Source organism: Micrasema longulum, unplaced genomic scaffold, assembly GCF_059751315.1.
Source record: "Micrasema longulum isolate JH-2025_06_02 unplaced genomic scaffold, ASM5975131v1 h1tg001133l, whole genome shotgun sequence".
Lineage (NCBI taxonomy): Eukaryota > Metazoa > Arthropoda > Insecta > Trichoptera > Brachycentridae > Micrasema > Micrasema longulum.
Window position 1 is genome coordinate 130368 of NW_028278321.1, and position 13177 is coordinate 143544.

Here is a 13177-nt window from a genome sequence, read left to right on the forward strand (position 1 = left end):
AGAAATAGAGGAAAACCGAGAAAGACATGGTATGACCAAATCTAACAAACACTTGAAGATGGAGATATTAAAAGTCGTAATAATCGGCGCGCGCACATAAGAAGACGTATGAATGTAGAGGAAGCGACATCCGTATGCAAAGATAGAATGATGTGGCGTTCTATCCTCTCTGCCTACCCTTACGGGGAAACGGCTTGATGGTTTGTTTGTAAAATTTATTTTTTGTTATTTTCATTGTGTGTTTTTTAATATAAATAATATAGATGTACATAAATACCTTGTTTTTAAAACTGTCTGAATATTTGTTAATTATCTTCGTTTTTTTAAGTTAGTCTTCTCTGTTTATTCTCAAATGTAATTTTAAAAAAGTATATTGTTAAGTGTCCTCGGCACGAGAAACCCCAGTGACGTCACATTCTTTTTATTATTAATTTTAGTTTGTAAGCAAAAAATATGAATAAATAAATAAAATAAATAAATTACTTTTTACACGCCAATGCGTAAGGGTTAAATAAATTTACCAGTCGATTGGTTTAAATGAAAAAATACGTAAATCGATTTCAATCTAGTAAGAGATTTATAATTCTAAGCATTGAAACGTTTAATAATTACTTTCCGTTTTTTTTTCGGGGTGAGTAGTGAATGTAAGTTTTAAACAATACACGCCACTCCGCACGACATGCGAAACTTCCCCATGTCGCATGTCGCATGTCGCACGTGTCGCCCGTGCGACATTAGTAACGGTTCGTCTGACAAGAAAGTGCAATGCCTGTTGCTCGTAACGGCGCAAAGTTAATTTCCAGTCCGGATACTCACACGTCCATCGCTAGAATTTTCAATTAACTCCACCTTTGAAAATACGGTTCTACACTGCGCAGAAATTCTATTCTTGAATCTGTGTTCAGGGTGATTCTTCGCCATTTGATAAAATAAACCTAAAATAACTCTATAAAATTGCTCCACGTGTAGTATTTAGTTAACATGATAAAAATAAAATAGGACCGAATTAATTTGTTACGTAAACCTTGACGAAGAAGCTTATTTGCTTTGAAAGTGGTCGGTGGAAAAAAATAATAAAAAAATAGTGGTTAAAAACAAAGTTGTTTCTTTTATTTTATTTGACTAAAATAACAATTTCAAATACTGCCCGATAAAAAAAAAGTCTTTTTTTTTTATAAATCTTCCCGTAAAAGTGGATTGATCTCTCTATTCCTCGAAGTAATAATTCACTAGAGAAGCCCTTTAGCTCTATTGTATAAAACAAAAATGTTACAAATTTTAGTTTGGTTTTTAGTTTAACAACAAACATGTAACGGACGGTTTCGGTTTGTGCTTGGAATTCTCGACACAAGTACCAACGGCCCATTGTATTGCTGTAATCTGTCGCTAACTTCGCAGTTAATAATCATAGAATGATTTGTCTCCCTATGGGCGACACTAGCCCATGTCATGTTATTTCTCTAAGATCTATTCATTTCAGGTAGTGGGTCAAATCGGAAATAAAATAAACTTTATATATCGCACATCCGATAAAATTTTGAATTTGATACGGAATAAATTATGAATAAAACTCTTATATAATATACCAAAAAGGATGTAATTCTAGTTTTACAGTTTGACCTTTTAATGGCTTTATGACACATTTATTTGAACGCGGCCATTCTCAAATAGTTTTATATTTTCACTATTTTCTTGTCGACCATTATTACGACGAATATTATTAGATTTTTAAAACATATCTAAATATAATATATGACACATCGGCGTTGCTTTAAATCAGCAGTACCCAACCTTTTACTATACGCCTCCCCGAAATTTCTCCTTAAATCACTACCTCCATAAACGATAAAAATAATAATGGGGGTGTTCATTTTTAATCAAGTAACAGATAAATAATCAATGTACAAAAGTGTATCTTTATAATTAGTGAAAGCACTTGGGTTGTACTTTATTAACCAATTGGTGAATCCTTGGCTTCATAGTAGTCAATGCACTGCAGAGATGTTTTTCAACATGTAGTCTATTTGACAATATTTTGACTTTGTCCAAATTTTTGTAGATAAGGACTGGATTCAACTCCTTTGGAAGCTGTTAACATTAACATACTACAACAGAGATGAAGAACATTTAAGAAAAGTATGGAAACTCCATGAAGAAGTATAGAAATTGAAAAAATAATATTTTCAGGCGTTGCCTAGTATGTAGGTGAAATAATTCAACTAGATGAACCTCACCCGTAAAAATAATGGTTTCAGCTCTTTAACTTCACAAATATCAACAGATGAAAGAATTGAAGGAATATAGATGTTCAAATTCGGGCAGAATGATGAATGTTACACAGTGTGTAATGTGGCCACTTAAACCAGCCAATGACAGGTCATAAGCTCTCTAGATGCCTAGACTTCTATATTACCTTCTCTTAAATGTTCTTCATATCTGTTGTAATATGTTAATGTTAACAGCTCCCCAGGGAGTTGAATCCAGTCCTTGTCTACAAAAATTTGGACGAACTCAAAATATTGTTGATAAATCCACCTGGTCCATAAAGAAGTATAGTAATTGAAAAAATAACATTTTCAGGCGTTGCCTAGTATGAGGTCAAATAATTCAATTAGATGAATCTCACCCGCATAAAAAAAGGTTTCAGCTCTTTAACTTCACAAACATCAACTGATGAAAGAATCGAAGGAATATGATATTAATCGGGTTGTGGTCCTGTGGCTAGTGTCTCGGACTCACGGACCATAGATCTGTGGTTCGAATCCCACTCTACCCTAACTCGATTTCCATTTTCTAATAGTGAGTTATTTACAACTCGTTGAAAATGGCCCTTAAAATTGAATATATGGGTAAATCATAAGGACGCAAATATTCCTTTAAAAAAAAAAATATAATAATAATAATATAGATGTTCAAATATAGGCAGAATGGTGAATTTTACACAGTTTGTAAAGTGGCCACTTAAACCAGCCAATGACAGATCATAAGCCCTGTAGATGCCTAGACTTCTATATTACCTTCTCTTAAATGTTCTTCATCTCTGTTGCAATATGTTAATGTAGACTATTTCTTTGTTTTGTCTTTATTTTATTTTATCCGGGGTTGTTAGAATAAAGATGTTTTTTAAAATCTAATAACAAGATTTAACTAATGTAGAGTTGATTTTTGGAGCCGTCGCGCCCTCCTGACGGTCACCCTACGCCCTTAAAGTAGGGCGCGCCCCACTGGTTGGGAATCCGTGCTTTAAAGGGTTAAATAAAATCAAAATAAATAAAACATGGTTTGAAGACAATAATTTATCGTATGTGGGATATTAACATTTAAATATTCATATTCCATAGCATCGTGCGCGAGATATTTTGCTTGTGGCAACTAAACGGATACTTAAAAAGTTTTCTTTTTTATTATAAAAAAAACTACCCACGTTTTTCCATAAAACGAAAAAAATAGTACTTTTAATTTTTGGTAAGTAAAAGCCTTTTTTACACTAATAACCATTAAAAGATTATATTAACCGCTTGACTAAAGTACACTTAACCTAAAATTTTGCATAATTAAGATTGCTTTAAATATTCGGAATATTATTCTTAAGGGTATAAGCCTTAGAACCTCCCGCCACTTTAAACAAATTGTAACAACTTTCTCCTGTTTACGCATTAACAGTTCATTATGTTAGATGGGATAGTGTGCACAATATCGAAAAAAATTCATTAGGATCAGAATTTTATATCTATCATTTTAATATGTAATTTTTATTGTTAAATATTATGGCTTGACACGCGCACAGAGCCTTTAAAGCCTTAATAAGTTCATTAAAATTTAAAGTGTAATTTTAAATGAATGAAAAAATAAATAAATTATTTTACGGTTCCATGAACTTTTTACATAATTACAATAAAATCAGTGAAAACAAATACAACAAAAAATAGCATAATATTAAATATAACAAAAACACCGAAAAAAGTATTCAATAGTAAACAGTATTTATATTAAAAAAGAAATATTACATCTGTAACAAATACAAATAAACCTTTGATTGAAGAAAACAGCAAATTTAAAAAAATAGGATGAGAAGAAAAATAATACTTTTAAAGTAAAAAAGTTTACTTCATGGTATATTTAAATATTAAAACTAAATAATAATACATTTTTAAAATCACAGTAATTTTAAGTTAGACATAGTCTTACTTTGAAAAAATATTTTGATGTGTTCAAACTTACATATTTTCTGTTATACCTCGATGTGTCAACCATAAACCATACAACTGGACTTAAAACAATGTAACAGTGCTTTAAGATGCTTAACGTATTGTTGCGAATTAAGGTCAATATGTGACATGTGACTAACATGATATCAATATTGCAAAAATGTGTTAACCCCGCGATGACGCTTCTCTGCCAGAATTCTGCAATTCGGCAATTGCCGACAAGTTTTGTTTATTACAAGCGACAGTTAACTTTTTGTAATTTTGAAATTCATGTACTAATTACATAATTCTCGATGTATTTTTATCATCTGGTTTAAAACATGAAGCTTTTATACAGTGAAATATTTTTACATGTTTATTTTTTAAGGCGTTCTGTAAAAATGTGTTATCTCACTTTTTCTGCCAATTTTTTGTATTAAAAAATAATAATTTAAAAAAATTTATATCCTTTTTTGTTCTGTTAAGTACTTTTTAGATATTAAACTTAACAAGTAAGCTAAATAATGAATCTTTTTTTTTAATGCGCCCGAAGTTAAACATTAATATTCTCAGTTTGAGGTTGGTGTGGCTTAACGCATTTATGCATGACACCATCCAGATATTAATACACTGGAAGTTCGGGGGTACGTTCCACACAGTACCGTGTAAAAAGTATAAGAAAAATTAAACAAAGCTGGATAGCTTTCCTTTTTTGATTTGGATAGTTGCAGTTTGGATAATTGGAGTTCTACTGTTCTTTTTAAAATAAAAGGTGGATTTAATCCAATTAATTGAATACGGAAATTTAATATACGAATTAACTACAAATAAATAAGTAATATATTTATACACACCAGTTTGACATAAACTACTTGACTAAAATTGAGACCTTAAAAATTGTGCACAAAATAACACTGGGAAACATACAAGACGACGACATAATACTAGCCGAAAATGCTGACATACACAAATATAGCACCAGACAACAACAACACTATCATATTGAAAAAGCAAAGACAAACACAGGACAGTCAAAAATACTACAAAATGGACTTAAACACTACAACGACTTACCTTACTACTTGAAAACTTTTACTGGAGACAAATTTAAAATCAATCTGAAAAAGCACATGATGACTGAACTAACTAGACTAGACGAGACATACAATGACTAGACAATATAAAATTTCTAATGTAACCCTAACGGGTTTTTTAAAATTGTATATAAATAAAATTAAAAAAATTACTATGGATCTTTTTTTTTTCTTTTCTCTTTTGATATCATACCGGAAAAATGTACACAGGTACTTAGCTAAATAGGTACATACGTATTCTAGAATATTTCAATCATCTATTGTACGAAAAACTCTGGGGCAGGATTGAACTCTTGATAATGCGTGCTTTGTACGGAAATTGAGGGCTTACTGTGTGGCGAGATTAGATTAGATTTTTTATATGAAAATGAGAAATAAAGACAATTCGTTGAATTTTTTTTGCAAACCAAAATAAGCTTTCGTTTATAAACAAACACTCACGTGTTAAAATGAAACATTTTGCAAAACTAATTTTTATGAATAGACAAACCGGATATTATCTAAGAGCCAAAATCACTCGCAAACGAGTGGAGGCATATATGAGGGTACTATTTGCAAACCCGGCAAAATCCATCTTTATTTATTTTGAGCAAATCGCAATAAAATGATAAAATCCTTAACTTCAACTTTTTTTTTATACTTCATTTTTTATTATAATCAGTAGATATTTTACATGTAAGCAGTGATGACATAAGCATGATTATGTCAAGAAATAGTAGTGAAATAATTTATTTAAATTACACTTTCCAACTTTACAATACTCAAGTAGAGTTTACCATGTTTGCAACAAACCCGACAATTTAAAAGTCAAGTTCTTATAAATAAAGCCGTATTTTTAACTGACAATGTTATAATTATTGTAAAACAATTCATATCTCACTTTTTTTAGATTTTGGATTTGGCCGGGTTTGCAAGTAGTACCCTCATATATAAAAAAAATATTTAAAAATAACGTATTTTTAACTGACAATGTTATAATTATTGTAAAACAATTCATATCTCACTTTTTTTTAGATTTTGGATTTGGCCGGGTTTGCAAGTAGTACCCTCATATTTAAATTTTTTTTTTAAAATAACGGTTAGTATTGACAGATTGAAAAAAAGACTCGAAAAAGCTTATCAAACGAATGATTGTATTTACAAAAACTAAGTTTAACGTTTATAAATTGAAAAAAAAAAGATATTTTATACATGTCCATAAAATATCTTGAAAATTTTAAGATACATATTAGCTCAATTATTAAGATTAAAGTGACAATTAAGAACAATTACTGGCAAGTGTTGTAAATACCAAGACTTAAGTATTTGTTATCTAATGATTATCCTTAAGAAAATACGTTTTGTGAAATATTATAGTGCACTTTACAAACTGCTTACATGACAGTATCTCTAAAATTAGTTTTTGGCTTCAAATATCTATCCACACTCCATACTAATATTATAAATGCGAAAGTGTGTTTCTTTGTTTGTGTTTCCTTCACGTCTCAACGGAGCGATCGATTGACATTTTTTTTGCATGGAGCCGGAGAGGCGAGAAGTAAAACGGGTACTTATTTTTCATCGCGAATTAAAAAAAGTACAATGGAAAAAAAAAATGTCAACAATGAGCAACATTATTTTTAAATGATTAGGCGGTAAGGTAGAATTTCAGAAATAATCAATTTGAAATTTCTTTAATTGACTTGCTTTATCTATGGTTAGTATGGTTTGTTTTTCGTTTCAGTTTTGTAATAGGATTTTTGATTTGAGAACAGAATCATGATGCTTCGTCACTATAGACACGGATCGTTGTATTTTTTATAGCGATAGTTGGAGGAGCGGCAATCGATCAAGCTACTTTATATCCTAAAAAAATATGTCACACCATCAGAATTTTTTTAATTAAAAAACGAAAAAACTAATAAATCGCCTAACTTATTTCTCCCTGATACCACGCGAGCGAAGCCACGGGGAAAAACTAGTTAAAAATAATATAACTACGCGTTCACTATGTGTAAAATCACTCAATTAATTAACGAAAAACTATTACTTTAGTTATTATAAGCCTTGACATTGAAACAGTCATGTTCTGAAACCGGTCGGCATATTAGATACATTTCAGTGATTTTACACAAAGCAAATACTTTGAGTATGCAGACAGGCTGGATTTCCTCCCGGGGGAGTTATTTGCCGTACATTCACGGAGACTGGACCGCTGTGCACGTGCAAACCACATGCCCACTGCGTGATATCGCATGATTGGCCCATTTCACACCACGGCAAAAATCTACACGGCACGATAAAATACAATACAGTGGATGGATATTTATTGTTGAGCAATTATTTATTTATTTAATTCCTTGTAAACGCCATAACTAGTACAAAATGAGACCGACTAATCTCCAGTTGGTTTTCTTAGCAGGATTTTTACCTGAGAGTGCTCGCTAAATTTAAATAATGATCTTGATAAAATTATTATTAAAAGCTCTTTTGTTAAGTTTAACTATATTATTTCAATCGAGTTGTGGCCCCGTGGCTAGTGTTGCCGATTCACGGATCAGAGGTCCGAGGTTTGAACCCCACTCTACCCCAACTTGATTTTCATGTTCTAATATTGAGTAATTTACAACTCGTTAAAAATGGTAACCAAAATTTAAATATTTGAGTGAATTATAATAACGCTAATATATTTTTTATTTCATTCAGAAAGCGAGGCGTTTTCATTAATATTTTTTATTGAAATCATGAGCTATGGTGTTTTATTTTTAAAAAAACAAAAAATATAAATATTTTCAAATTTAAATAGGTACAAACGATTTAAATTTATTTCAACAGAGAGGGAAAAAACTTTTTTACTTCACTAAAGTCAACAGATGGAAGAGTTGAGAAAATTTGGATGTTCAAACATGGGCAGAATGGTGAATGTTACACAGTGTGTAAAGTGGCCACTTAAACCAGCCAATGACAGGTCATAAGCCCTGTGAATGCCTAGACTTCCATATTCCCTTCTCAAAAGTTTTTTACCTCTCTGTTGAAATAAATTTTAATATTTACAACTCCCTAGGGAGGAAATCCAGCCAGTCTGCAAGCATTTGGACATAATCAAACATTGTTGAGGTACAAACGAATCTAATAAATTAATCCACTATAATTTTACCCTACCATTTAGATTAAGACGATATGTGTGAAATAGGCTATTCTCCATCGGATACCACTAGGCTTCTTTAAGTCTAAGTTGCTTCTTTTTTGGTGTGGTATTCCGTTTCGATTTTAGTTTTTGTGCTTTTGCTTTATTATGTATTTCTTTTTGTTAACATGTTGTAACTTCATATTATATTAAATAAGAAAAAAAAAACTTCTGTATTATCTTTTTAAAAATATTTTCCTTCTCTGTTGTAAGAAATAAAGTTATATTCCTCAACGTGGATGTAGGAATATGTCGGATATTGTCATTTTTTCTCAAGACAAAATATCGATTATACAAACTGTATTAAATTTATTGTTTGCTCACCGCACGACCGAACAATAATATTAAGGTTGTTATTTTTCAGTTCCCTCGAGGGGCTTTAAGGACACACTAATTTTCTTTTTATACAGTCAGTATTGAGTATTTTCAAGGGACAGCCGGTGCTTTTTACCGATATTAAGTTTTTATTATGGAGTCTGATTTTATATCTCCGTGTCACATTATTTTTTGTGGATATTTTTTTTTTCGGACAATCTTTATTTTTTACGGATTTTCAGTATTTACTGTGGATAATTCAGTATTTTTTATGGACAATTGCATATTTTTACTAACTGTTATTTATTTACATCATCATTATGTCCGCTTCCCAGTTGCAGCATATGTTGTCCACAAAGAGCCTCCATGCATCTCTATTGGCTGCCATCTTGTGTGTGTCCTCCAAAGTCAGGTTCGTGTCCCGGAGTTCCGACATAAACTACCAACAAACAGTCAGCAGCGGACGTCCGGGACGTCGAGAACCTGATGCCTTGTAAAGTAGGCAAGCGTGGTTAACGCTCTCAGGAGGCATCCGCAGTATACGGTCCAGCCAACCGTATCGCCTTCGCTTGATGACAGTTCTCACCGGAGTTTGCTGCTTCCGTTCTCTTATTACTTTCCTTACAAAGCCAAACCCAACCGCACACCCAAGATTCTTCCGAGACACCTATTCTCAAAACTCAGTATATTGCTGTTTTGGGCCCTAGTGAGGTGCTACGATTCGCATCCGTAAATAACGGTTGAATCTGGCACCTGCTACTCCTAGCCGCACTCCCAGTTCTTTTTGAAAGCTGCTTTTTTCTGTCACATATACTCCTAGGTATTTAAAACTCACGACCCTTTTGATTATTTGGTTTGACACTCAGGGGATTTTGAGCATCGAGGCACGAAGTGTGACACAGTACATGGGTTTTTGCGGTATTGATTTTTAAACCCATACATGCGAAGTACCAATTTTTCAATTTATTTTTTTAAAGAAATATTTTCGTTCTTATGATGTAATTATGTAATAATAAAAAACAAATATATAATTTTCAGGGACCATTTTCAAAGAGTTGTAAATAACTCACTATTAGGAAATGGGAATCAAATTAGAGTAGAGTGGGATTTGAACCCCGGACCTTTGAGCCGTGAGTCCGAGACACTAGCCACGGAACCACAACCCTATTCAATTTAGCTTATCTACAGTGACCTGAAGAACCCCGACTGGACCGACAATTGGACAATTATTTATTTATTTACACATCAACGGTTCAAAGAACCTTTTACAAAAAAAAATACAGAAAAAAATCACAGCAGTGCACAATAATTATGTAGTACATAGTATAAAACAATAATATTATTAAAACTAAACAATTTAATGAACATATAATACAAAAAACAAAAAAGTGAAAAAAGAAACATAACATCTCTAAAAAAAGATAACAATAACCATAAGAAAATCTTATGTTCTAAATATAAATATAACACAGTAAAGTTGAGAATAACTAGATTATAGTAATTAAAAAAAATAATACAACATAAGTACTGTATAAATTAAAACATTAGTCCAGAGCTTACTTCTTCTACTCCTTGACTATGCGAATGTATACTATCCAGATGCTAACTCTGAATTACTTGAAAAGTTAGAACGATTGCAGAATATTTATATTCGTTATATCTTTGATCTTCGCAAATTTGGTCACATAACCGAGTATCGCACGCAACTACACTGGCTCAGTATCAGGCATAGAAGAAACATTCACATTGTATCACTTCTTCACAATATTTTAAATAATCCCACTTCGCCTGTTTATCTGAGAGAGCTCATCCAACCTCTTTCACAACACGGACTATCTATTCGTTCTAGTAACGAGAGAACCCTTTTAATACCCTGTCATCGCTCTTATTTTCTTGCCTTCTCTTTCACAGTAGTAGCCGCTCGATTGTGGAATAATCTACCCACTAATTTTAGAGACGCCCTTTCTTTATTTACATTTAAGTCAATATTGAAATATCACTATCTAAATATTTCAATTGTTCCTTTATCCTTCTTCTTTCCTTCCCATCCTCTCTCCTCTCTTCATAATATAGTGTTTTTTTATATTTTTTTATTTTTATTTTGTTAATCCTTGTTTTTAATTTTTGTATAAAATTGTAAGATTCAATATGTCAATGTATTTATAATTTTCTCAAACTGAACGGTTCGGGTAGGTAGGAAGAAATTGCCTTAAGGCAATATGCCCGCCCTTATATGTATATATATTGTATATGTATAAAAAGTGTCAAATAAATAAATAAATTATAGGTTTTTTAGAGCAATAAAAAAAACTTTAATTAATTCAATAATACCAAACTATTTTTTGGTGGAATAATCATCAGTTGATTGGAAGAAGCTGCCATTTGGTAATAAATCCGCATTATTTTTATTAATTATAGCCGCATCATCGGCATGTCGATTTATTTACAGGCAGTCTTTATTTATTACTATCGGTATTTCTTACAGACATACAAAATAATGTCTTTACCTGTTTCATATCAGTTAAGGTCTTTTACAAATGCCTCATTTAAAAATATTTTTTAACGTACATAAGATCGTAATTTTTAACATGCAGAAGAACCTCACAAATATGAAATACTTTTTTACTGGATCTTTTCATTTTCAGAATGCGTCGGATACAAGAGTTTGGGTTGCAGTCTCGCGAGATCCAAAGGCTGTATACCAAAAAGCCTCCCTGTTCTGGTAAGGAGGCTAACTTCGTCAGCGTTGGACTAAGGGAGACATGGCCAGCTTTGGAATCTCTCCTCTGTTGCTTCTGTGTTGCATTTACCATTTTAATATTGGAACTTCTATACAACAGGTAACCTTACTTAATCTCTAACACTTTTTTTTATTTTTTATTTGCACCACAACAGGCCAGGAGGCACAATTACAATGGTGAATTACAGCACAGAACACCTACCCCGGCTTAAGAAAAATTATATTTATTTTTTGTGTTTTCACCGGGAATCGAACCTGAAACCTTCTGTGTGTGGATCAAGTAACCACTATACAACAGAGACCACCAGTTAATCAAATATTCAAAAATAATGTACATATTACATGCCCGCCTATTTCTTATATTTAAAAAAAACTTAAGTGCAAATTAATATAAAATATATATATATAAAGTGAATTATTATAATAAATGTACAATAAATCAAAAAAACAAAACTGTGAATAAAATGTGAATGATATTTTTGCCGCTAATAATTATTGAAGGCTGTAAATTATTATACGTATTATCAATAAAAATAAAATATATCAATCATAATAAGAATATTAACAATCGCTTTGTTTTTCATCACAATAGGCCAGAAAGACCACGTACAGTGTTGAATTTCGACACAGAACGCCCAGACTTGAGAAAAATAACTTTTTTTTTTTAGTTCTCACCGGGAATTGAACCCGAAACCTTCGGTGCGTGAGTCAAGTGTCTTAACCAATATACCACGGTGGCCGCCAATCGAAACCAATACGTGTATTAGTTTGTACACGGTGGTTTAAACAAATATGTAAAATGTGTATTATTTTATTTTTCAGGAAAATCGAACAGAAAAAGCCTGCAATGGAAGAATGATTTAGAAAAACTAGTTAAACTCAGTGAACAACGTTATACTTTTATTGGCAAAATATTTAAATGTGCGTTTCATGTTAATTTAAATTAAGTGGCAATGTCAAAATAGGCTATCTCAGCCCTAATCTCATGTAAACAAAAATATTATGTTTAAATGCTAGTCACAAACACGTCTAACTGTTTCCAAATCAGTTCACTTTATCTAACTGTGCATAATAATATTATTTTGTAATTGTACACGAAGGCTCTACGTAAATATGTTAGTCATTCTGTTGTTTTGAGACTAAACTGGCAGACAAACGAGGTTTTAAAGACGTTATTACACTGAAATCATAAATGCAAATCTGGCCCACGATTACAGAACGATGGTGAAAGATTTACCGACGTTCGTCAATAATCATCATCACCATTCTTTTTCCGCACCTAACGGAGCATAGGGCACTGCATTGGTTCACCGATCGCAGTGTATCTTGATCGTTTTTTATTTATTGCACGAAAGTGAGAAGATCATTCTTACGCTTCAGGTACCAGTCCAGTGAGTCCAGGAACTTCTACAGGGATTCTAGTGTAAAAACACCTTTTCAAATTAATATTTCATTTCAACCATGTCGGGAATCGAACCCGAGAGCTCTTGCATGGTAGGCAAACATGCTGAACACTATACCACGAGGTCAATAAAGTAAATTCAAGCTTTTGCATCTTTTCACTCGGAAAATTAAAATTTTTTTTTAGCGGTAAGATTTTATTTAATTTAAACAAAACTACGGCGCAGAGTCTTTCAATGCATAGAATTTTACATTTAAATTTAAATGGATACGC

At 31.9% G+C, this 13177-nt stretch overlaps 1 protein-coding gene across 1 annotated transcript in view; it reads left to right on the top strand.

The window, feature by feature from the left end:
* LOC148276886 (ionotropic receptor 84a-like) overlaps window positions 1-11606 on the top strand; it is a 51139-nt gene extending 39533 nt beyond the window's left edge. The window contains exon 9 of the mRNA XM_088233619.1: window positions 11408-11606. Coding sequence (XP_088089745.1) covers window positions 11408-11606 — 199 coding nt within the window. The remainder of the gene's footprint in view (window positions 1-11407) is intronic.
* The last annotated feature ends 1571 nt before the right edge of the window (window positions 11607-13177 follow it).